Consider the following 24,736-nt stretch of genomic DNA (forward strand, 5'->3'; position numbering starts at 1 on the left):
CAGTGCCGCTCACTGCTGTCTCGTGGCAGAGCTCAGGGGCCCATTAAGCGGTCGGGGTCGTAACAGGTGGGCTGCACAGACTAGCTGGAGGCGTGAGACCTGAGGCATACCCCAGCAGCTGCCCAACAGGGTGTTAAAGAGATCTGGGTTTTACTGGGGCTTTACCGAATGTGATGTCCGTTATGTGAACCTATTGCATTGGACTGACATTGGATGAACTCTCTCCAAACCAGTAAACAGTTATCAGTTGCATTTTAATGCAGTTCATTTTTCACTATTGTACACAGGTAGTGCGTAAAATGAAATCAAACACAAGCACACATATAACCTCAGTGCAAATGACACACCTATTGGCACAGTGAAACCCTTGGCTATAACAAAGTCCTTTTAGGCAAGTCCCTCCACTCGGCGGCCATATACCAACGTTTTATGGGCTGTGTCTGTGTGTGTGTGTTCTGATCAGCTTAATTCTGGGGTTAAGATATAATAAGCACGCTACTTGTGTGTGGCAGAAAGCATCTGTAAATGTAGATCCACAAATTACTAAAAAGCATTAGTTAATTAGCAGCTACAGTAAATATGAAATTGTGTTTTGATGCCTTATACTTACCATGGTGAACCTTACCTTGTACCTTAGAATTCCTTGTACCTTACCAAAACATCCGGCCCTTGATTCATATACAGAAAAACACAATTGTTTCCTTGTGCAGAGTCCATTAATTGCTTAGTTTACATCACCTGTCTGGCACTGAGTGTTGTTTATCAAGAGGATGCACTATTGAACCTTCTTCATTCAGAGGAAAACGTGACAAGTCACGTGTGCAGCCTTTTAATCTGAATTATAGCCCCACTATATGCACTATATGCACAATGTCAGCACTTTCACAAATTTGTTTACAAATTTTGGGAAAGGCCAGGAACCAGAGATGGGAAGTAATGAAGTACAATGCTTAAGTACTGTACTTAAGTAGCATTTTCAGGTATCTGTACATTACTTGAGTATTTATTTTTCCAATAACACTTTACTCCCACATGTTCACAAATACAGTATATCTGTACTTTCTAATCCTTACATTTTCAAAACTGGCTCATTACTTTTGTGTTAATGCATTTGAGGCAAGTAATCAATTATTTTTTATTTGAGGTCATTGTGTGCTTTCCCAACATCAAGCCTGATTTCAACCTAAATGGATGGGAGAAACATGACTTTGCCTTGACTTGACTTTGCAACTGTAGGGGTGCCATCTTAGGGGCAGTAGCAAAACCATGGTTACATGAGAATGGAACACTTCATTGAACTCAGTGCTTTATCAGAATGTGTACAGATGGCAAAACAGCCTATTCTTTCTTTGTTTTTCCTCCTTAAAAATGAGTGGGGAAACATTCAGACATTTTCCTACTAGGCCTGCCAGCGTGTTTGTTTACCTCGAAGAGAATGTTTGTTTCTCTGCAAGTTCATCCTTGGCTTGGTAGTAGGCAACAAGGAACATTAGACAACATTGAAATATCATTGTAGGCTACAGTTAGCTTCTTTTAACAGAAACAACTGGTAAAATAGTCCTTCAAAAAGACTAGGATACTTTTTACTTTTATACTTTAAGTACATTTCAGAGTCTGTACTTACCTTTACTTAAGTAAAGAAGTTGAATTACTACTTTTACTAGAGTCCTTTTCACAGATACATCTGAACTTCTACTTGAGTATGGAAAGTATGTACTTTTACCATCTCTACCACTCAATCTCAAATTAACACATGTCTCTCTCTCTCACACACACACACACACACACACACACACACACACACACACACACACCCACACACACACACACACACACACACACACACACACAGAGGGAGAGAGTCATGTGTTAATTTGAGATTGAGATATAAGGATTAGAAGCCAGACCCATTGTCACTTGGGGGCTGTAAATCCAAATCTCTGTGGCCAATCATCAGTTGTTAAAGTAAAATGGAAAATTGACTCATGCATGGCACTGATGTGTTTTTGTCAGCACGTGTGTGTGAGTGTGTGTGTGTGTTGGGGGTTATGCTGTATTAATGCTGATAGTTGTGGAGAATGTGGAGATTTACACAGGAGGGCACAGTGGCATTGACGGCATAGAAATGACTCCTAAAGCCCATCATCTCTGTGCTCAACATCTATAACACTCACACATACACACACACACAGATCAGAGATGTCATATCTGCCAAAAACTAAACCATAGAAAATCAGAAAACCATAGACATCCAGTGTGTAAACAATGCAAATGTCAGGCCCAAACCAACTCAGATGTCATAGGGGACCATGGGCTACACAGTTAATGCTCTCAGCCTTTTGCTCGACCCCTGCAGACAGGCTGTCTTTGGCCTGATTCTGTGGATCATACTAAGGGACGGAGAATTATAGAAATTCCGCGAGGACAGACGACTTTAGCCCCCCGGTGTAATTGCAGCCCATTGGAGGGTTTGTCCCGCCAGGCTAGAACCAGTGTGATGTGCATGGATAAAGATCTATTCATATTTATGGTGCTGAATGATGCTATTTACTCTGACATGAGATGAGGTAGCCAGATATGTTACCATCAGGATCAGAGCGAGGGAGGAAGACATGAGAGATTGCGGGTCAAAGAGATCTGTATCAGAGTAATACTTGAGAGAGGACTCTTCAAGAATACGTACATGGATGTGGCCATGTCTGTAGAGTGACTTTATGAAAAAGATTGTCTGAGCATTTCGTGCACTTAGGTCAATAATTGTTACAAATCAAGTCAAGATCAAGAGAACAGTTTTCGAAGAATTTTATTTATTAACAAAACATTTATATCAGAAGACAACAACCAATAACTAATGGCTTGATGTGTAAAAAAATACAACAATATAACAAAAGTGCGTAGGCCTGTACAGTGGAGCACCAATCTTGGTGTGGTGCATGCAGGAGCATTGAAGACTTGGCCAGGTTAATGACTTCTCTCATTCACTATAATTACCAATGGAATGCCATGGTAATGGAAATAATCAGGTCCGACTTGTGCTGAAGATGGAAGATCCCATCACAGAGGTCTTGCTGACTCACAGAGGATATGAGCAAATGTAAGCCCGCAGGTCCCAGCATGGCATGTCATTAAACTTCCCATTACCTGTAAACATAAAGGATTGTAGTAAGTGATACGAGACAAGTCAATATGATATTTCTAAATGAATGCTGTGTGAGATTATTACTATTATTATTCATTATTATATAAATTATTATTTATTTGAAAAAAAAATACAGAGATAAAACTATGTTAATCATGTGAAGTGAATCTAATGGCAACAACGTCTGTGCAACTCACTGAGTAATTCTATGCAGTCCTTTACTCCAGTGGTGTCGTTGGGTTCCCCAGGGAGCCAGTCAGCATACCCCCAGTGTGCACCGTCCAGCCAGATGAAGCGGCCATTCTGAAACAAAGGGGTGGTCCAGGTTCAGTGACCTTTGAGTTTTCGGAGCTAAAGTTTCAATATATGCAGGTCAATGGACGTCCTCATAGAGCCCAGCACCCGGAGACTCACCTTCAGGTATTTGAGTCCTCCAACCCAGGTGCGTGTGTAGCCACCGTTCTGTGCCATGAGGTTCATCATCTGCTGGTGGATGTAAGGGTTGGTGACGGAGGCCAAGTGACCGTTGGGGAAGTTGTTCTGGCAGAAGAACTGGACAAAAAGGCAATTACCAGGTTAGAGGATGTCAATCTTTCTTCTTTTTTTCCGTTTCTCTTCCTCTGCCACACTCTCTCTCTCTTGCTTTCACCCATTATTAATGATTTGTCTGTAAGGTGCTGAATGCCACTTTACCTCAGCATCTGCTGCCTCCTTGGGTCCTCGGAAGAACTGGTAGCACCGACCATCAATGATCGCTCCACTGCATGAGCCCCTCTTGGTGTACACTAAAAGAACGTGCATACTCATAAATGCAAATACATTTGCCTGGAAGAAGACATATATCTGCTAAATCTGGTTAGATACTACTATACTCATTATTCTTCAAAATACTGTTTTAGAATGAATTTGTGTTTATTGTAAATACCACATTTAAATATCACATTTATATGTGTAGTGTTTTTCTATCATTGTTTGTTTCTTCTCTTTTATGTCATTCATCACAGAGTTATACTATATATTTTGGTCTGTCAAGACAGTCACTAATGTCAATGTAACAGTGTGATTAGATAGCAGCCTTCTTCCTCACACCCTATCTCACCTGCATTAGGGAACTCTCCATCCATAGGTCTTACATCTTCTGCATAAGGTCTTGCCTGTTCACCATCACTACTCTCCATTCCCACTAAAATCTCATTGTCCATGTCCATTTCTCTAGCCATTGCTGCAGCATCTTCATCTGTCCGCGCCCACATCTCAGGCTCTTCCTCCGTGTTCTGCATGTGCCTCTCCCTCATCACACCTGGCCCCACCCACATATCAGGCTCTTCCTCCATCATTGCCTGTTTCACAGTCATACCGTCCATCAAAGGCCCCTCTGCCAAACCAAACCGTGCCCAAGGAACCGGCTCCTCGTCTGGGTCTATATCCATGATGGGCTCCTGACCTGGTGACTCTTCCTCCTCAACCACCATTTCACCTGGCATGACTGGCCCCTCTTCCCCCATGAGTTCCTCCTCCTCTCCAGGCACAGTCTCTGATCCTGGCTCATCGGCGGAAGTGAGTTCCTCTCCAAACAGAGGCTCCAGCTCTATTGTCGGCTCTTCCACCAATCTAAGCCTTGGGTCCCATAAATCTGTCTCTGTCCCGGCACCATCTTCTACTGGCTCCTCCTTCGGCAGGGGTTCCAGCACCATCTCAGGTACTTCAGCCATCTCATCTTCCTCTTCAGTTAACTTGCCATACATGCCCTCCTCCTCTTCGGCTATCAGCTCCATCCTTGGCTCCTCTACCAATCCAGGCCTCCTTGGCTCTGGGTGCACCTCCTGCACAACTGTCTCTTCCTCCACTGGAAATTCTGACCTCATCACTGGCTCATCGCTTACGATATACTTTTCTTCCATTACTGGGAGACGATTTGCACTCAGGCTTTCTTTCAGGTCAGAAACGTTTTCATCCAAAACATCTTCCTTGGGCTGGACCTCCTTATGGACCTCTTCCTGCACCTGTTCTACCAAAGGTTCCTGCTCAGCAGGCTTGACCTGTTCTACCAAAGGTTCCTGCTCAGCAGGCTTGTCCTGTTCTAAAGGTTCCTGCTCTGCAGGCTTGTCCTGTTCTAAAGGTTCCTGCTCAGCAGGCTTGTCCTGTACAACAGGGACCATTTGAGCTCGTTTTTCCTCAACCACTGTCTCTTGTTTAGCTGGAGCTGGTTCCTGCTGAACTGTTTTTTCCTCAACCACTGCCTCTTGTTTAACTGGAGCTGGTTCCTCTTGAACTACAGGGCGCAGTTCAGCAGGGCTCTCCATCTTCTCCAGACCTGCATCTGGTTTGACATCTGCCTGGACCACATGGCCTTGCACTGGTAGAATAGCGGCCAGGCGTGGAACGGCCTCCTCTTGTGGTAGGTCCATTGGAACCAATTCTGGCACTGGTACTCCAAGGGCCACTAAAGAACAAAAATAATTATCATTAGTGTGTTAAAATCAATTATGTGTTAGAGAGAATAAATGTTGCATATTTCTTGAGACTATTATAATGTGTCTATAATGTAGGCTTTTTCAGGGGGAAATGACAACAGAATCCACTCTGTTCTACTTTTCTCTTTGACTATTTCTGCAGAAATGTTCCATTAGATAAGAAGGCAGGGATAAAGAGAAAGACTGTGCTGTAAAGGTCAACGGTTAATATTTCTTTAGAATTATGAATGATCTATTCAGTGACACACTCCAAGAGATCTTACCTGTGAGGGTTAGTGACAGAAGAAAAAAAATCTTCATCTCTGTTAAATAAAAGTCAGAGGGACAAGGTCTGGTTATCAAGCTGAGAATCAGATAGAGGATACAATCATTGTGTTGCTTAGAAGTCTGTCAGCACAATGCTCAAAGGTGGTGTGTCTCATAAGTATACATAAGTCATAAATTGTCTGCACATTCATCTTATAAGTAACCAAAAGTAGTACATCTTTGCATTAGTTGCATACCATATACCATAAGACTTTGACTTTGACATATTATTGGTACCATCTACCCCCCACCCTTTACAAAAGGACATCCGTTGCAACCGTGTCTGTAGTTTAAATGATTAGCAACACCCAAAAAATGAACTGGTATAAAAAGCAATATATTTTCCTGTTATTCTGTTAGTATGGTGGTGTCTGTTTAGTATTTGAGTTGCAATGTGACTGTTTGGGTTGACTTACCTGTATTGTACAGTTGATATCTTGTGTGACTTGCTGCGGTTCTTGTTTGTGCTCTTTGCTCCTGGTTTCTGGAAATGCGCTTGGAAATCTGGTTATTTATTGCTTATGTATAGCTCAGCTACTAACACTGTCCAATGAGTGCTTCAGAATTCTGACCTTGAAATACCCTTATCTAAATGATGGCTAAATTATGTTTTCCCAGCATAGTTCCTGGTTCATATTTACCCTGACTCACATGCTTATGAGACTGTTTATAGCCATTGTTTGCCATACAGTTATACTCCCTGTTTGCCTGTTTAAGACATGAATTCACTTACATTTTAAATACACAAAGCCTATCAACATTATAAGCCTGAGTACTAATTGTGTGGTCTCTATTTCATAGCACACAAGTCAAACACTTTATTTTAATGTGTGACAAAAAGAAACCAATATTAGAAGTGTTCTTTGCCACATCCCGAAAGTTAAACACCCATTTGAAATAGAGATTTGTAGTATCTTAGCCTACATCCCCAAACTGAGATCAGCATCTGTTCATGTGTATGATGTCATCTCACCACCAGAGGGCATAAATGATACTTAACTCTCTCAGTTAAGAGAAGATGTAAACTTCTTTGGGCCTTGTTGCTTGCCAGTGATGGGCTCTGGGAGTTAAAGGGCATTTCTTAAAATGAAGGTTACAGTAACAACCCTATGTGTGGCCTTTCTTCAGGGGAATTTAGTTTAGGTGAGAAACCTGTCAAAGTGGTTCATTTCCTGGTGTTATTTTATAGACTGTGAACTTTACTCCTCAGACATCATTTATTGTCTGGTTTATGACCTTTTATTTGTGTCTGTTGAAATCTGTTCTGTTATATTCTGTTAACAACATGAGGATATTAATAGGCTTATGTTTGTTTACTGTAAGTGTGATTAGTAGGAATTAGTTTTCCTTTCCATGTTTTAAAGAAAGAGAGATCCTCCAATCAAGTATAAGTATAAGTATACTCTTTTGATCCCGTGAGGGAAATTTGGTCTCTGCATTTATCCCAATCCGTGAATTAGTGAAACACACTCAGCACACAGTGAACACACAGTGAGGTGAAGCACACACTAATCCCGGCGCAGTAAGCTGCCTGCAACAACAGCAGTGCTCGGGGAGCAGTGAGGGGTTAGGTGCCTTGCTCAAAGGCACTTCAACCGTGCCTACTGGTCGGGGTTCGAACCGGCATACAAGGCCGAAGCGCTAACCAGTAGGCCACGGCTGCCCCAATCATACAGTATGAGCGTCATTGCCCTATGAGTTTATTAATTGGATATATGGATATACCCATCAGAAAATAGGAAATACTTCACTCTTGTCCTAATTATCAGGGAGCTGTAGGCCTATCCAAAAAGTTGTACTGAGCCTGTGCTTTGCTTGTGCCTGTCTGTCTGTCTCTTGTGAAGTAAGGCCATCTATAGGCAGTCAGGAGAATTGACTTGGAAGCTAAACTCAGAGGTAGGCCACCACATGGTGAGAATGGGCTGTTTACATTTCATATGTTGGATGTTTGCGAATACTTTCTTTACTATAATACAGCATACTGAAGTAACTCGCCCCTTAGTTGCCATGATCTATTGTGCAAAACCAACTCAATCCTAAAATGATTTTTTAAAATATGATAATTAGTTTGTGAATCTTGTTTTTTGATAAGTCGTCTAGTAGTAGTGATCAGGTAAGTCTCTGAAAACGTGTAGCCTATATGGAATATTCAACAGTAGTAGGCCTATCAATCTATACAAGCTAGTTATCTGGTCACCGCCTTCTTCAAACTTTTTCATCCCTAGTTCAAAGAGGGGCGCAGTAGGGAGGGGAGAAAGGGTGCAGTAATTATCCTTTGAGAGAACATCTTACGCGCGCCTTCTGTGACCTATCGAATTGCGCCAATCTTGCCAATTTACTAGAAGTTAGACTGAACAGGACTGTACATCATCATTTGAAGGAAGAGTGCAGCTCATTAGCTTTTACAATTACGGACCTGACCCTGGCCGAACGAAGATGGACAGCACGCGGCTTTTGGCATTTCCAGTGCTCCTGGCTTTGTTGCATCGTAGGTGTTTAATGTAATTCTTTATTACTACAATGCTACATTCAAAATTGGTGCATTCAAATGACTTTTGGTTATAGCCTATATGTGACTATCCGAACTCTAATGTAATGCCGCATCTCAAACAGCATGTCATGCGCGCAAGAACCCCCAAAAGTCTCCAGATAATATTGGCATACTTAAAATGGCGTTGTGGATATACTTATATACGTTTTTGTTGTTCTCTTTGTTCATTGTAAGCTGGAGTCTTTCAGGTAACGTGTTAATTCAAACCTGTTGAGTTGGTGTGAAAGCATGAAGAAAGTTAAGAAAATGTTCACTGGCCTATTGATTTTTATGTGAGAATATTACCTTTTCTAGTGAACGCTTCTAATTATTTTGGTTAAGTATGTCTATTTGATCACTTATATTGTAGCCAGGCTACTGCATGTGCACCTAGTACCCAAATACCATTAATAGTCCACAACATGACAGGCTTTGTGTTTTGTAAAAAAACATTAATAGCCCACAACATTACAGGCTTTGTGTTTTGTAAAAAAAACATTAATAGTCCACAACATTACAGGCTTTGTGTTTCGTAAAGAATGCACATTTCTCTCAGATTGTGTTCAAACACTGGTCATATGAGGAGGGGACAGTTTGGGTGGGGGACCATGGGCCATGTGTTTACGTGATCTTCTGACATGCCCTTTGAACTTGAGATTGGGGGGCTGATAGAATGCCTCCTACCCAGGACCTGTGAAGCCCAATCATTCAGATCTGACAACAAGGCTGTTTAATGTCGCTGCTGTCCCCTGCTCGACCCAGCTGATAATGAGACGGTCATTGAGACGGAGATGGTCAACTGACAACTTTTATGAGTCAGATTTCAATCAACTTTCTGTCAACTTTGCATGGGGCAGTTGAACACACCATTTAAACTTGTTATATGCTAAAATGTATGAATATACTGTAATAATCTGAATTTATCAATAGTTTTCACAAAATTATTTAAATGTAAATGTTGCTCATATTGAATTGTGTTAATACAGTGTGATGTCAGTATTTGAACAAGATAGGCCTACCAAAACACTAGTCCAGTTAGTTCTATATATTGAAAAATGATAAAAAAATAAAAAATAAAATCCAATATGGCCATCACCAGATCGCAGGGCAGTTCTGCTGCTGATAAGGAGGTCAGTGGTATTCCCTGTGCACTTTTAGTGACTGAATGATTCTTCATGGTGGGGGATTTTATAGGGGGCAGTGTGATTTTAACTCTCCCTCCAGAGTCAGCATTGTAGAGCTTAAATTACAGCATTAAAAAGAACCTTTGTTCCTAATGCCCTCACCTCTGCAGACCACGCAAAGACAAATATATATAGAGGACAAACTTACACTCTAACAAATAGACATTCAGAGACACATGCTCACAAAAACATTTCACACATACCAGAGATTAAGAACAGGAACTTTAAGTGATAATGGAGAACTCCATCTTTCTCTCTCTCTCTCTCTCTCACACACACACACACACAGCAAGCTCAGATCTTACTCTTTCTTTACCATTCTTTACTCAGTGTCCTATTTTTGCTCATTCTCTTCCCTGCCCTTTCTCTGTGTGTGTGTGTGTTATCATGTCACGTCTGGGTGCTTCCAGCCTCCTAACAGGCTGTCTCAGGCTCATCCATCACACACATTCCTATATGTACAAGCCCGCTCCTGGTACGAATGGGCTTGGATCAGTCTAAGAATGCTGGTCATGAATAGAGGGGAGTATGTGTCATGTGCACATATATATAATATAATATGTAACATCACACATTTATACAATGACAATTATTATAATCTCATAAAAAAGAGCAGATAAGCTGATTATGTAAGACAGTACATATAGAACATAGGCTACTTGCTCTGAAACTTACTAAAATATTGTTAATAATGCTTGGTTGAATTATGTTTGTGATTGTTTGTGCTTAGTACTCTCAATCATATTTTTACGGTCCTGGCGGGTCGCTGTGTGGTTTTGGCATTGGTTGGGTCCTGTGGGTTATCTATTGGCCCTGGGCCCCCGGTGTGCACCCTCCTCATACGCTCATGCACATGCCTTGTCCTGGAAGCACACAGCACGCTTTACTCTCTTTTAATCGCACTACATGTTAGGTGACATACATAAACAAAAACTACAAAACAGGCTAGGGTAAGAGTGGAGTGCAGGTAGATGCCTCATCAGGTGTCTATCTGCATGCCTCACTTATTTTAATGCACACATTGAGGCATACATCTTACACAGGGTAAGTGTGGTGTGCATGGGGGAATCCAGATATTCACCATGCATGCCCACTTCTTTTAATGCTACACTCTAGATAGACCCCTCAACCAAGCCATTCACATACTGTACATATTTAGGTCAAGAGTGGCGTGTTGGGTGAAGGTCTGGGGGCGAGGTGTGGTTGGTCGTGGTAGTGGGGGATGTGTGCATATGCTGGGGGCCTGTGGCGATGGGTGGCACGCAGGTCCTCCCCTCTGTCAGCTCGTCACAGTATAACTGCAGGGGCTGGGTGGAACTGTGGCCATTAATGGGTGCCCAGGTTGGCAATCAGTCAGGCAATCAACCAGGCAATCAGTTATTCCTATTATTATACTTATCATAAATAGAATAATTACAACTCCTCTCCTCTGAAACCCTCCCTCTCTATGTTCCAGCTTCTCTCCTCCTGGCCCAACAGCAAGCCAGCCTTATACATATGCGCACACACACACACACACATACATCCTCACATACTCACTACCCCTCACCCCCCATCCCCACCCCCATCCCAACACCACCTCATTCACACTCTTAGAGCTACCATCCGCACCCCCCCCCCCCCCCATCTTTTCATTCCGGTCATCAATTTCATCCCTGATAATCATATCTGTAATCATCCTGGACGCAAATCATCCTTAGCCTTTCTGTTATTAATGTTATGTTGTGTTATGTTTGTGGAAGCCAAGTCAATGTGATGTCTTGTTAAGTTACAGTATGTGTTTATGTAATGTACGTCTGTTTGTCGTATGTAGTGTTCATGTGCATGTCGTAGTGTTGCATTTTCTGTAATGTCAATGATGTTTGCAAAAAAAAAAAAAAATCATATTTTTACTTTTCTCTCAGCTTCACCCACAGCTTCAGTCACTGTGAGCACCAGCAAGGCAAAGGTGGTGGCCCATGAGAACTCCAGTAAGTAGGAGGATGGGGTTGAGCCACCGTAACATGATCCACTGTGTCAGAGAAGATTCTGTGATCGTTTGATCTCCCCTACCTTATCTCTCTGGCCCAGATGCTGTCCTGTCCTGCGAGTTCAAGACAGAGAAAGACCCCAACCCTCGTATCGAGTGGAAGAAGAATGGGAAGGGGATCACTTTTGTTTATTTTGAGGGCAATTTCAGAGGTAGATGAGGTCCTTTCTTACTTTCCCTGTGAGAAATGATCTTGCTTCCTAAACCTCTTTTCCTTTCGCATCATCTCTCCTGTCAAATCCTTTTTGTCCTTCCCTCTGATAAAACTGCATCCTGGCATTCTCTGCATTCTTAGAGCCCTATGCAGGTCGAGCTTCCATTGACGGTGCTACAGTGACTCTGCACAGTGTTACCCAGAAAGACACAGGGGTGTATCGCTGTGAGGTCACTGCCAAGATGGATCATGTCCCTTTGGGAGAGATCAACGTTACCCTCAATGTACTAGGTGTGTTTTCGGGGATCTAGTGGTCATGCTTTTCTGATTCTTCAAATCAGTATTTTTTCAAAGTTTTATTGGTGTGCCATTGGCTTTGTCCCTCCAAAACAAAACGCAGTTCGTTTCTGTGAGAGGGCTAGTGAACATGATAATCAAGTCTCAACCGCCTCTGTCAACAGCTGACAGATTCAAGCAGACACTTTCATTTGCTAATAAATCCACTTAGTTAAAAACAGAATTTTTTAATGTTATCAACTGAGACGGTTAGTGACCAGTTATTCAATTAGCTTTAAACAAAGAATTACTGACAAAGTTCCGAGACACAGTTTCTTCTGCCACTCATGTGTGTGTGTGTGTGCAGTGCCTCCTCACACCCCGTCCTGTGAGGTCCCTGAGACTGTGCTGAGTGGCTCAGCTGTGGAGCTGCACTGCAAGGACAAACTGAGCGTTCCCGCTGCCACCTACAGCTGGTACAAAGACAACAAGGCCATGGCTGCAGGACACACACTGGACAGCCACTACAGCCTGGACACACACAGTGGAACACTGGTGAGAGAGACACACCACCACACACCCTAATGGGTCATGGCTATAATGTCACTCAGCTTGTTGTAATGCTTCAATAATGCATTCCATAATCTGTCTCAAGTCCTTCTCCTTCCTTTCCTCTTTTTCTTTAGAAGGGAATATTCTATTCCAGTGTTATATGTGATTACTGGAATTTATCCTAACAACATTGTACAGAAAGTAGATATAATACAATCCTTTGTTTTAAGCAGAAGTTTAAAGCTGTTTCTAAAGCTGATGCTGGACATTATCGCTGTGAATCCTCCAATGAGGTGGGGCCCCCCAAAAGCTGTCCAGGACACAAAATGGAAGTCAAGGAGTGTAGGTACAGTGGTGTATGGCGCTGACAACAAATGGTTGTAATGATAATCTGACAAAGACAATCTGATGCTTTATTGAAGCTTTCCCTGCGCATGATGACCAGATGTGAAGAGGGAGTGTAACACAGCACTGAAGGGCCCTCTTGGTGCATGTGTGTACTGAAGGGCCCTCTTGGTGCATGTGTGTTAGCTAACTAGATAAACCTCTCTCTCCCTCTCTCTTAGTTGAGCTAAGTCTGCCGCTGCTCATTGCTGTTGGGGCGGGTGCGTTCCTCCTGCTTGTCCTGTGCTGTCTGGGGGCCTGCCTCTGCTACAGACGGGGCTGCTGCTGCCGCCGCCGCAAACCCAGTGAGTACTTCCACATCATGCCCCGCTTTCTCTCTGGCAGCTGCCCACACTGTACTCGCCGCATTAGCGCAGCATCTCTGACAGCCATCTTGCCCTCTGAAGGCCCGGCCAGTGCCATGCCAGCGTCTGCCGCATTAGCGCAGCATCTCTGACGGCCCGCCAGTGCCATGCCAGCGTCTGCCGCATTAGCGCAGGCGACCCAAAGCCGTCAGAGCGCCGTGGCGCATTTGATCAGCTGTGTGGAAGGCGTCTTTGAAATGATGTTATGCAGAATAAACTGTTCCACTGGTACTCTCATCAAAGATAAATGTTGCTGTTTGAAGCACAACTCGAATATCTGACAAGGCACATAAAAATATCTGATCATCTGATCATATACTCTACATAGTGTACAGTAAGATGATACAACAGACCAGCACAGACAGCAGAACTGATTTTAAACTTGAGTGGTAAAACCACAGTAATATGTTAAAGCTTATAGCTAAGAATTTTTAACTTGTAGATTCCATTAACATGTCTCCTATACAGAAACTATGTATGTGTGTAAACTTGTTCACATTACCAGATGAGACTGACACAATAACAGTCTCAGACATAGGGAAATGTGACTCAGACACTGTAACACTGAATGCCGCAGAAATAAATTTGAATTATCGTATCTGTTTTTTTCTACAGAAGAGAACAAACAAAGACGGTGAGTAGGCTAGACCACAGAATTGCTCTTGTGGAATAACACAAATGTATAAGGCAGTGTAGGGCTGCATGTAGTCATTATTGGTTAAGTAGATATTTAGCATTAGGGGTGTAACAGTACACAGTTCAGTGTGTACAGTGTGTCTGAAGTGACGATTCGGTTCATTTTCAGTACAGTAACCTAAAATTCACTGACAATATTTCTGATGCGCAACGGGCATATTTTGAAAAGGTGTCAAATGTTTTTTGACGTTGACTAAACTGACATATGGTCCGCCACTCTTAATATGTTTGCGTGGGAACTAAAATTGAAAACATGGTCCGCACGCAAAAAAGCCTACTGTTGATTACTGTTAAATACTGCATTTGGTACATTCGGTACACATCTGTATTGAACCTAACATTCTGTACCTAAACGGTTCGGTATGGATATGTGTACCTTTACACCCCTATTTAGCATATTGTATTAATGTGTTGTATAGTTAGAATTGTCTTTTTGAGGACAGAAATTGACTTTTTTTTTTAACTGTTGTTGCCTTAGAAACCAGCCCAACTACAGCCCTCCAATGCAAGATGTAAGTGACCCTTCAGAAACTTAATTTGTATGCATTTATCATACAGTACTCTACAGTAAGTCAGCAAAATAAGCCATCCATGAATTGTTCACAAATCATTTTAACTTCTCTTCACAGCCGAGATTCTACAAACACACCAAGTCCTTCATGATATAATCATGTGCCTTTTCCAAAATACTGGAATAGAGGTGGAGTCGACTCAATTCTTCTTTTGAATTATTCTGCACTATTATTGGGATGGTGGACTCCAATGAACTCTATCCACTATATTTCTGTGTGCCACTGTCCATAATGCCCTTCTTTTTGATAGCTTCTTGAAATTGAGCTCTTTTCCTCCCTCTAGTGTTCAGACTATGATAATGCATGTCAGATCTCAAAATAAGTCATTTTCAGGTCCTCTAAAACCTCCATGTAAGTCTTGCCAAGAACCCCTGAAATGCACTAGTATTTTTTTTTACAGAAGTTTATCACAGGCCAGTTTTATATGTCAACTTTTCTATTAAATTACATTTGGATATGAAGACAAGGTTGGTTTCTGGTCATACATTACATTATTACTCACTTGGTCTGTATTTGACCATTTCCTTACCATATTTCCATTTTTTACCAAGAATAAACTCATAATCAAAGTGCTAAATATCTTGACATCAAATGTGACAAATGTAATTAACAAATGTGACTGAATATGTGGATTGATGATGATTTTGTCTATTGAAGAAATGTTGTTTTCATTCTTTTGTAGCAGACTAAAATCTGGATCAATGTGTGCAAGTATTATTGGAAAGCTTCCAATGCAATTGCAATGTTTGAGTGTTTTAACCTAGTGTATAGCAACCAAATGTTAAGTTCTATATTTGGTAGGTTTCATTTTCACGAACCTTGCACAATTAAAACCATGAGCCACCATTTTAATAACACATTCAATGTTTTATTACTTAATGGACAAGCAGAAGAAAGATTCACAGTCTAAAGTAAAGTCGTAAAGTAATAAAAAAAAACAAACAATATTAGGCCTAGTAATAGACCAAATTGAATATCAACAAAGTAACGACAACTATAAACATACAAACGGCGCCTCTGTAAGGAAAATTAATTAATTAGTTAGACTACATGAAGATTAGGGGTCGACCGATATGCATTTTTTAAGGCCGATATCGATGATTTAGCATGGCGGATAACTGATATTTGGCCGATATTCTGGGCCGATATTCATTGATCTGTTGCAATAACAAAATTACATACTGAATTTGATTTGAATACTTCTATGAGAAAAAAGGGCAAAATACGGAGTTAAAGATCGTTTATTGAGTAAATGTTGAGTAAAAATCCTTTTACATCTTAAATGTACTAAAAGTAGGCTACAAGTACAAATAGGCGGATATAGGTTAGGCTTCCAGGCTATAGGCTATTCTCCACACTGACAGGCTGAGAGAAGAGGGATGCACTGTCTGGATAACACGCACAACATGCAAACCTCGAATGCTGACAGCTGACTCGTTTTGTGAGAGAAGTGCAGGAAATGACATAAGAAACATCAGTGTAACGCTACTGCAAGTATTCAAATTAGGCTACAAAACAAACAAGTAATTTATAAAAATAATAGAAAATTAGTGACAGTAAATTTGAACCAGCTGTATGTTGGATTAAACACAAAAAGGCACATTTGGACAAATATCGGCAAAACCGATATGAGTCTGCCGATATCAATATGCACCAATAAGTTTAAAAATGGCAAACAATGGTTGATATATCGGCCAAACCGATATGCTAAATCATTCCACCAACAAAGAATCACAGATTCTCGACTGGGACCGTTTAGCGTTAATAAAGGCCGACATAGCAGATGTTCATCAGGAGTGGGCAAGAGGGGACAGAGAGATGGATCATGGAATTGAAATAGCAAGGTGCAGATCCAGTAAGTGTCCTGTTGGCCAGAATGAGGGATTTGAATTCATTCTGACTGCTATAGGCCAGAGGGCTGTTCAGTTCAGTTTGGTAGAGGCCAAAATGTATCAATGTAGGCTACACGTTTCACAAATATACAATACACGCCTAGGTATGGGTCATAGACCAGGACCAAAGCAATTAAACAGCCTTTTAACTTAAAATGTTTTAAACGCATGTACCCTCTAGATGTGATAACATTTGAAATATGCCATAGGTGCATAGTTTGGTATTGTTTTGCATATAAGTGAACCAATTGTACACACAGCTGATATGTGGACTTTCCCTGTTAAGGGAAAACAGTTAAAACGGCCTAAATTATATATTTTCTAAAAGCCTATAACCTCTAGATAAGATTTAACGTGCATTGATGTCCCACCTGACCTTCCTCCACAATACATGCACAATACATAGCCCTGTACTGTATTTCCAATGTATTGTAATGCATTGATTTTCAAGGTACACCTATTCACAGGGCGGCAATAGGTAGCGCATCCCAAAAGGTTCAATGTTAACATTCAAAGAACATTCGGCATTGCCAAACCTTTCAAAAAAGTTTGTTTCGCTGGGCCCGTGGCCTATCTATCTTCCGCTTTAAGACCAAATGCCAAGCATCGGAAATGCCTTTAAAGGAAGGTTAGAGACTTTACCATAACATCGGAAATGTTAATATGGGTGCAATTTTCCTCGAGTGTACAAACATACTAGCCTATATGTACTTTACAAGACATACGATTTTGATGTTGATTATTGAGCGCTGAAATCCTCGCAACAACTTTCCTCCATTCATCCCCGCCCCCTGTTGTTGACCAAAAACTAGCCAGCATGAGAAGTGTAACGTAGAGTAAGGCTAGCATCCAAGCTACAGGCTACACCCAGAACCTTTTTCGGCCTCAACTTCACTGGTCGATCGATTACAAAGGTATGTTCACCACTGTTATCAATTGTACACGAGTTAAATGCTCTACCAAAGAACCACCAAACATCGTTTAATAGTCTATGATGCGTATTTACACTTTCCACAAACTTCCCGCTTTTTTAACGTGGCCCAACTACTCGCATGCTACCGTTGATGCACCATCTTAAATGATGGGGGATATGCTAACTTGCTACATATCTGATGCTGCTAAGCAGAATATATGTTGGTTAGCATAGCTAACTTTGGCAACGGATCTGGAAGCTCTACCAGTCAATAGAAAAATGTCGAGCGTGCGGAGTTAGCTGGTCTACTTAGATAGATTGAAACTATTTCAGTAATCAAAACAGCGAGCGTGTCTAATTAACGTTAATAAGAAAGAATACGCCGAAGTCTTAATTACAGTAATCATCTTACTAGACTACAACAAAAAACATTTGTGCGTAAGTGGGGTAAGTTAGCTTGCTGCAGTTAGCCACTTGGGTAACGTTACCACGAAGTTTTCGACGCCGTGAGCCTGTAGTACGTTAGCTTACTGTTGCTAGCTGACACACAAAATAGTTTTTTATGGCTTAAATGTAATTATTTAACCAGAAATGCGATAGAACAAGAGTATTTACCCCCTATTCAAGCCACTATTCCATCCGTTTTCACGGAGCATTTTTTCGGAAGTCTTGACAGCACCGTGACTTTGGCCAGGATTTCCGGCTGCTTTTACATTGCCCTTCTGTTGTTTTGTTTCCGTTTCTTCCATTTCCGTTTTAAGTTTCCAGAATCAAAAGTCTTCTAAGAAGTTAACTCGATTAAAGTTATAGAGTAACGTCTGCGATTTCGTTTATCGCAAAACAATGACTAACAAAAAGGTTTCTTCCAATCATCATCTGCGATTGCGTCGCTTCGCGTCTCCCTCTTGTGAAATGTCTGCGAACAATTTGATAGCTAGGAAGGTATTTCTGCTCGTACGTAGCCATCAAACTTCTCAGATCAAGTAATAATGTTGCAATTGCAATCACTGATTATAAGCTGTATCTATATTAAATGCCTGAATGATTTTCTAGCAAATTATTATAGTTACGTCGTTAGGGCCTACACTCGGACAAGGCCTCGGTGTTGCGTGATGGCTACATGGGCCCACAGGTTACATAGGGTTGATTGTATACATTCCTGGGAACTTCGCTAGTTGATATTAAATGCTTTGATTTACTGAATACGTGCATGTTGTTCTAGCCCATTTAAAGTTCTATTATATATGTTTAACGTGTATTTTATTCCATTTTAGATTATCAAAAATAAATTTAAAGGGGGATGTCAAAAAGTGAAACAGAAGAGATGATAGAAATTGAAATTGATGGTCAAGATAAACAGGATTGTGTGGAGGAGGGGTGAGTCACATGAGTCCTCTTAGTTTTGTGCAAATACACTACAGGATTTGTGTCTCAAATAGTCATATAATGATTTGATTAGTGTAATATTTTGTCTGGTAAAGTTTGACGTCATTATAACAGTGGCCATTGTATTGCCCTATTCTGTCAGACTTGCAAGACCCACTGTCTAACCCACTAACGGGGGGCCCTTTGTGACATCGCAAGAACAGACAATTTTCAGTTGCTGCTGTCAGCTTGTCATGATCTAATCTGTGACTTTGTGTGTGGGGGGGGTGTCCAGAGTGGAGGAACAGACCATCACAGCATCTGAGCTCATCACTCAGGACATTGACATCAATGAGCCAGTTGGGAATCTCAAGAAGCTTCTGGAGCCCCGTCTCCAGATCCCGCTGGAAGGCTTTGAGATCTGTCTGCAAGACATTCATGTATGTAACTCTGTGGGTGATGTGAAAAGGAGTGGTTGTATGGGTGTATATCTCACATTCTCCTTCTCCCCCTCTTGTTTTGCCTCTTTCAGCTATCAGCAGAGCACAGCCTGTTTGATCAAGGTGTGAAGACAGATGGAACTGTACAGCTCAGTGTGCAGATCATCTCCAGACCAGGTAACTCTATACACACATACAAACAAGATATGCCCAAGCACAAACACAGGCATATTGTTCTTTTAGAAGGCAGTGCTAACTGTTGCACCCTTGTTGATTTTCTCCATATCCCTGCCACTGCCCTACAGATGAGCAGAAGCTCAACATTCTCGAGATCGTCAAGCCGGTGGAGACGGTGGAGGTGGTGATCGACCCAGACGCAGCGGCCGGCGAGGAGGCCCATCTGATGGAGGACGGTCAAATGATCGCTGTGGAGCGTTCGGCCATCGCAGACGACACGTCGGAGCAGGTTACGCGGTGGGCGGCTGCTCTGGAGGGCTACAGAAAAGAGCAGGTCCGCCTCAACATCCCTTACGGTGAGTGGACTTGCAGCCGCAGGAACATGTATGGAAGGTTTTACTCCAGTGTGTGCTAACCTACCACAATAGTCAAAACTATAGCAACATTTGTATTACCGAGTCACCCATGTCTTAGCAGCTACAGCGTTACACTCTGGGGGCATGTATGTGAGCCTCCATGTTCATGCTCCCAGAGTGTAGCGCTGTGGCTGCCTGGTTGCTTTTGGAACTAGCAACTTGAGCTAGATAAAACCCATTTTCCATACCAACAGTAGTCGGTGACCTCGAGAAACATACAGTACAGGCCAAAAGTTTGGACACACCTTCTCATTCAATGCGTTTCCTTTATTTTCATGACACTTTACATTGTAGATTCATCAAAACTATTAGTGAACACATGTGGAATTATGTACTTAACAAAAAAGTGTGAAATAACTGAAAACATGTCTAGTTCTAGTAATTCTAGTTTCTTTTTTGCTTTTTTTTTTATTTAGTACCATATTCAGCAAGCCATAACTTGACAAATATTCATCTGTGGGTCAAATAACTTTGCATTCATTCATAGTTTTGATGCCTTCAGTGAGAATCTACAATGTAAAAAACGCATTGAAATGAGAAGGTGTGTCCAAACTTTTGGCCTGTACTGTAGATTAGGGATCGACCGATATGGTTTTTTCAGGGCCGATACCGATATCAATTATTACCAAAACAGGAGGCCGAAAACCGATATGTCAACTTTGTCAAAAAGGGGGGTAGATAGTAAAGGCAATATGCTGCAAAATTTTTATTCAAAAGCATTTAATTATGCAAACTTTTTTCTTCTTCTTTTGATACACAATTGTCTATCAACTTGCATCACAAGTGTAAATCCTGTGTATCATGTTAATCCAAGAGCTGAGTGATGGCAATTATTTTCATAGACTAGGCCTACACAATGGGCTATGTGCTTGTCGTGTGTGTGTGTGTGAGTGCACGAGAGAGGGAGAGGAGAGAGAGCACGAGAGAGGGAGAGGAAGAGGTGCATGCGTGATGGCAAGTGTTGTTGAATAGTTCAACAAAACCGTTTTAAAATAGTTCTTAGGCTATTTAAGCATGCAATTTGTGTCTATATGTAGGCTATAAGCTACACTTTTGAGAGCCTAAAAGGCACGTTAATAGCCAGCTCAGGACGCGATTTAGTTAAGGTCGGATTACATTACGGGTGCTCCTGGGTGCGTCTTTTTTGACAGTCCGTTTCAAAAAGGAGCAACTAGACTTTTTTGACGTTCGCTATCGCATAATTTAGGACTTGTTTACTATGTAGGCCTAGGGATAACGTCCGCCGTGGTGTCCCGTTATTCACAATTAACGGACGAAGCGGAGGCAAAGAGCTCCTGACGCGCAGCACCCGAGTTTGTAGGCTAACTAGTAAACAGCATATCAGTAACGTGCATCAATCGGGAGTTCGCTAAATGAAGGAAGTGGGTGCTTTTTGTTGTTATTGTGATTCATTGCAACTTCAGCAATGTAAGGTAGGCTACCTTCCTTACCTTAGAAAAATAGCTCCGTACAGCTGAAGCCCAGTCTACAGTCTGCCTCAGTGAGAATCCTAAACTTTCTCTGTGTTCAGTCTTCGATCCTGATTGGCTGCATTCGTGCTAACTAACAAATCAGACGGTGTAGTGGGCGGAACAATGCTCGCGACCACAGAGTAGCAAATGCAGGGAGTGAGAGACTTTACAGACAAAGTAGCGCGTTTCATTCTTTATCCATTTCAATATCGGCTTATGGTTGGAAAAAATGGCCGATAGCAATTATTATAAAAATGCTAAATATCGGCTCTAATAATCGGCCCGGCCGATAATTGGTCGACCCCTACTGTAGATCTATGTGAAACATCGCTGGATTTCTCCTTTAAGCTGTGACAAGCTGTAAGCTGTGAGATATAGGAAGATGATGGATATAGTATGTCTATTTGGAAAATGGTATACATTTAACATATGATATCTATAGCATGCTTGAAAGATGGAATCACACTAGGATGAAATAACTCCCTGTATTTTATTTTCTCTTGTATTGACCACTGGCTTCAGTGGAAGTGTTTAAAGTGGACTTTTAAGCAGTGTTTTCATCTCTCAGACCCGGTGCAGTGGACAGCAGACCAGGTGATCCACTGGGCAGTGTGGGTGATGAAGGAGTTCAGCATCGAGGAGATGGAGGTGGGCAGCATCCACATCCCAGGTCGTGACCTCTGCTCCCTGAACCAGGACGAGTTCCTGCAGCGGGTTCCCAACGGAGAGATCTTGTGGAGCCACCTGGAACTGCTGCGCAAATGTGAGTGTTACGCATTCCTTGTGTGTGTGTATTTGTGAGTCCTTGTTCAGCAGGTGATAGACTTTTTAATTCCTGTGGTAAATAACTGTATACCCCGGTGTGAACCGTATTTCTATTTGTTCTAGTGGTGGTTGTGATGATTTCCATTTCATTTAGATCTGCATGTGGGGCAAGCTGTCTGATAAATATTCCATATATGTATAAGTTGTTACTGTTTTTTCTTATTTTCTGTTAAACTAATCAAATATGGATTCTACTTACAGATGTGTTGGCCAGTCAGGAACAGGCTGTTCAGGAGGCCACCGTGACTATTGACCAGCGTGAGTTTCACTTGCACACATGACCTAATAATATTCAGTCCACTCACTTTAACCTCTCCTCAGTTCTATGCAGTGTTCTCAGTTCAGTTCAGAATTTTGTCATCTGTGACGGTAGCTTTTCTTCATTCCGTGTGTTGAGACTCCATTTCCCCCGACTTCCTCCTGCAGCGGTGCAGATAATCCCGGCCCCTGTGATGCAGACCACGCCTACAGCCATCAAGGTGCTGAAGCAGAACAAAGGCCCGCGCGCACCGCGCATCAGTGGAGAGGAACGCAGCTCACCGGGCAACCGCACAGGTACCTGAGGACCTCTGTGTACCGTTAGGGGATCCGAAGGCCATGCCGTGTGTGTGTGTGTGTGTGTGTGTGTGCGCACACACACACACACACACACCATGCAGCTCATCTGCAATTTAAAGTTAATGATAACAGATGCACACATTCTAAACAGAGGTCTGGAAGATGTACTGTATCTGCGTGTTTGTTTGACTGTGTTCTCTGCCCCTTTGCCAGGTAACAATGGCCAGATCCAGCTGTGGCAGTTCCTGCTGGAGCTGCTGACGGACAAAGACGCGCGGGACTGCATCTCCTGGGTGGGCGAGGAGGGCGAGTTCAAGCTGAACCAGCCCGAGCTGGTGGCCCAGAAGTGGGGCCAGCGCAAGAACAAGCCCACCATGAACTACGAGAAGCTCAGCAGAGCCCTCAGGTCCGTACTGACCGCACACCACAGAAGCGCCACGTGCCATCAGGCTGCAGTCATTACTCACACAAACACGCACACACACACACGCACACACACACACACGGTCACTCAGTCTCAGACACACACACACACACACACACTCAGACAGAAGAAATATACTTTCTCTATTTCTCTGCCGTTCTGTACAGTGCACCAAGATTAAAAACTGTTGGAATGCATACAGAGGGAGTAAAATATTCACATTCAGCACAGCTTAACATTTTTGCTTTGATTTCTATTTGTGTTGCTGTCTCACTCACTCACTCACTCATACCCGCTCCCTTTCACTCACTCACTCATTCCCTCTCTCTCTCTCTCTCTCTCTCTCTCTCTCTCTCTCTCTCTCTCAAATTAAAGTCTGTGCTGCTGTTGGCATTATGCAACAGCGCAAGGGCATGAATAATTGAGCTGCACCTCGAGTCACATTATGGAACATGTAATTAATAATTGAACTGCACATCAGCGCTCAGGGCCACAATACACACACACGGCAGCAGCATTTGGCAGCTCCATCCTTTAAAGCTGCACTGTGATGAATGCGTCCTGCCTCTTCGGCCTGTTTGTATGTTTAGTGCCCGCGTCCACCTCTCACCCTGACCGCTTCTCCTCTTCCTCCTCCCTGGCAGGTACTACTACGACGGTGACATGATCAGCAAGGTGCAGGGCAAGCGCTTCGTCTACAAGTTTGTGTGCGACCTGCGAACGCTGATTGGCTACAGTGCGGCCGAGCTCAACAGCCTGGTGACCGAATGCGAGCAGAAGAAGCTGGCGCGCGTGCAGCTGCACGGCATCAGCCAGCCCGTCACCACGGTGACCCTGGCCACCTCCGACAGCTGAGCTGTGGATGTGGAGCAGCAGGGCCTCTCTTTCTTTCAGCCAATCAGGAGACGGCTGGGGGTGGTCAAAGGATGGTGACTGAGGGGAATAGGGATGTTTGTGCAAAAGTTACAAGCAGCTTCTGGAAGGAATGAGTGTGTGGATGTGTTAAGGCGTGGTGGCGTGTATGTGTGTTTGTATGCATGTGTATGTGTGTTTGTATGCATGTGTGTGTGTGTTCGTATGCATGCATGTGTGTGTGTGTGTGTGTTTGTATGCATGTGTGGCTGGGTGCTTGATTATGCCCTTCTTGGGGGTGTGAATGTGTACACTTGTGTGAGAGGCAGCATAAATGCTCTATACATGCGCTCTATACGTGCGCTGAGTTTTGTATGCTCGTTCTCTGACAGCAGGCTAGCGTGCGCTTATGAGTTTGTATGCTCGTTCTGACTGCAGGCTAGCGTTAGCTGCATTTCCACTGTATATAATCTGTGTTTTGATAGCCATGAGGGCAGTGTATTTTGATATTTTCCATTTGTAAAGGATCAATTTCTTCTCCCTTTTTCCTTTTTTTTATTATGTTGAGTGTCCGATTTCCTTGAGGTGTGGGCCTTTTAGGCTTGGCCACTAGGGGGCAATAAAGCAACAAGTGTTTTTTTGAATCTTGTGTGTGGAGAATTGTGTAACACCTTCATTCTTGTTTTTCTCTCCCAGTCTTCTCTCTCTCTCTCTCTCTCTCTCTCACTCACTCACTCACTC

The 24,736-nt window shown here is 42.5% G+C and overlaps 3 protein-coding genes across 8 annotated transcripts; 2 read left to right on the plus strand and 1 right to left on the minus strand.

Annotated features, from left to right (window-relative positions):
* Positions 1–2,787: 2,787 nt before the first annotated feature.
* On the minus strand, positions 2,788–6,406 carry si:ch211-160b11.4 (fibrous sheath CABYR-binding protein). Its single transcript, XM_042079595.1, has 7 exons — positions 6,336–6,406; positions 5,877–5,915; positions 4,239–5,582; positions 3,833–3,924; positions 3,554–3,691; positions 3,337–3,442; positions 2,788–3,141 (listed from the first exon to the last, which is right to left on the minus strand). The coding sequence occupies exons 2-7, from the start codon at positions 5,911–5,913 to the stop codon at positions 3,074–3,076; spliced, it is 1,785 nt and encodes a 594-aa protein (XP_041935529.1). The 5' UTR covers positions 5,914–5,915; positions 6,336–6,406; the 3' UTR covers positions 2,788–3,073.
* A 1,699-nt stretch (positions 6,407–8,105) lies between these two features.
* Positions 8,106–15,472, plus strand: jam2b (junctional adhesion molecule 2b). 2 transcript variants are annotated; one of them, XM_042079679.1, is made up of 10 exons: positions 8,106–8,407; positions 11,538–11,603; positions 11,704–11,814; positions 11,958–12,107; positions 12,460–12,647; positions 12,878–12,986; positions 13,211–13,333; positions 14,012–14,027; positions 14,568–14,601; positions 14,719–15,472. In XM_042079679.1, exons 1-10 carry the CDS (start codon positions 8,356–8,358, stop codon positions 14,755–14,757), a joined length of 888 nt encoding a protein of 295 aa, XP_041935613.1. In that variant the 5' UTR covers positions 8,106–8,355; the 3' UTR covers positions 14,758–15,472. The 2 variants fall into 2 exon arrangements, with proteins under 2 accessions (XP_041935613.1, XP_041935612.1); XM_042079678.1 differs by having other exon boundaries at positions 14,009–14,027; positions 14,719–15,470.
* A 1,669-nt stretch (positions 15,473–17,141) lies between these two features.
* Positions 17,142–24,639, plus strand: gabpa (GA binding protein transcription factor subunit alpha). 5 transcript variants are annotated; one of them, XM_042079607.1, is made up of 10 exons: positions 17,142–17,467; positions 18,741–18,843; positions 19,127–19,271; positions 19,364–19,448; positions 19,577–19,804; positions 21,905–22,099; positions 22,363–22,419; positions 22,588–22,716; positions 22,933–23,125; positions 23,788–24,639. In XM_042079607.1, the coding sequence occupies exons 2-10, from the start codon at positions 18,767–18,769 to the stop codon at positions 23,996–23,998; spliced, it is 1,320 nt and encodes a 439-aa protein (XP_041935541.1). In that variant the 5' UTR covers positions 17,142–17,467; positions 18,741–18,766; the 3' UTR covers positions 23,999–24,639. The 5 variants fall into 5 exon arrangements, with proteins under 5 accessions (XP_041935541.1, XP_041935550.1, XP_041935576.1 ...); XM_042079616.1 differs by lacking the exon at positions 17,142–17,467 and adding an exon at positions 17,691–17,913; XM_042079642.1 differs by lacking the exon at positions 17,142–17,467 and adding an exon at positions 17,691–17,904.
* The last annotated feature ends 97 nt before the right edge of the window (positions 24,640–24,736 follow it).

This window comes from Alosa sapidissima, chromosome 2 (genome assembly GCF_018492685.1).
Source record: "Alosa sapidissima isolate fAloSap1 chromosome 2, fAloSap1.pri, whole genome shotgun sequence".
Taxonomy (NCBI): Eukaryota; Metazoa; Chordata; class Actinopteri; order Clupeiformes; family Clupeidae; genus Alosa; species Alosa sapidissima.

Coding starts and splice junctions, on each gene's coding strand:
- si:ch211-160b11.4 (XM_042079595.1), bottom strand. CDS start 5,913: ATGAAGATTTTTTTTCTTCTGTCACTAACCCTCACAG. Junction 3,925..4,238: donor TGGAGAGTTCCCTAATGCAG/GTGAGATAGGGT, acceptor ACGTTCTTTTAG/TGTACACCAAGAGGGGCTCA. Junction 3,692..3,832: donor AGGAGGCAGCAGATGCTGAG/GTAAAGTGGCAT, acceptor CTTTTTGTCCAG/TTCTTCTGCCAGAACAACTT.
- jam2b (XM_042079678.1), top strand. CDS start 8,356: ATGGACAGCACGCGGCTTTTGGCATTTCCAGTGCTCCTGGCTTTGTTG. Junction 11,815..11,957: donor TTTTGAGGGCAATTTCAGAG/GTAGATGAGGTC, acceptor CTGCATTCTTAG/AGCCCTATGCAGGTCGAGCT. Junction 12,987..13,210: donor CAAAATGGAAGTCAAGGAGT/GTAGGTACAGTG, acceptor CCTCTCTCTTAG/TTGAGCTAAGTCTGCCGCTG.
- gabpa (XM_042079607.1), top strand. CDS start 18,767: ATGTCAAAAAGTGAAACAGAAGAGATGATAGAAATTGAAATTGATGGT. Junction 18,844..19,126: donor CAGGATTGTGTGGAGGAGGG/GTGAGTCACATG, acceptor GGGGGTGTCCAG/AGTGGAGGAACAGACCATCA. Junction 19,805..21,904: donor CCGCCTCAACATCCCTTACG/GTGAGTGGACTT, acceptor TTCATCTCTCAG/ACCCGGTGCAGTGGACAGCA.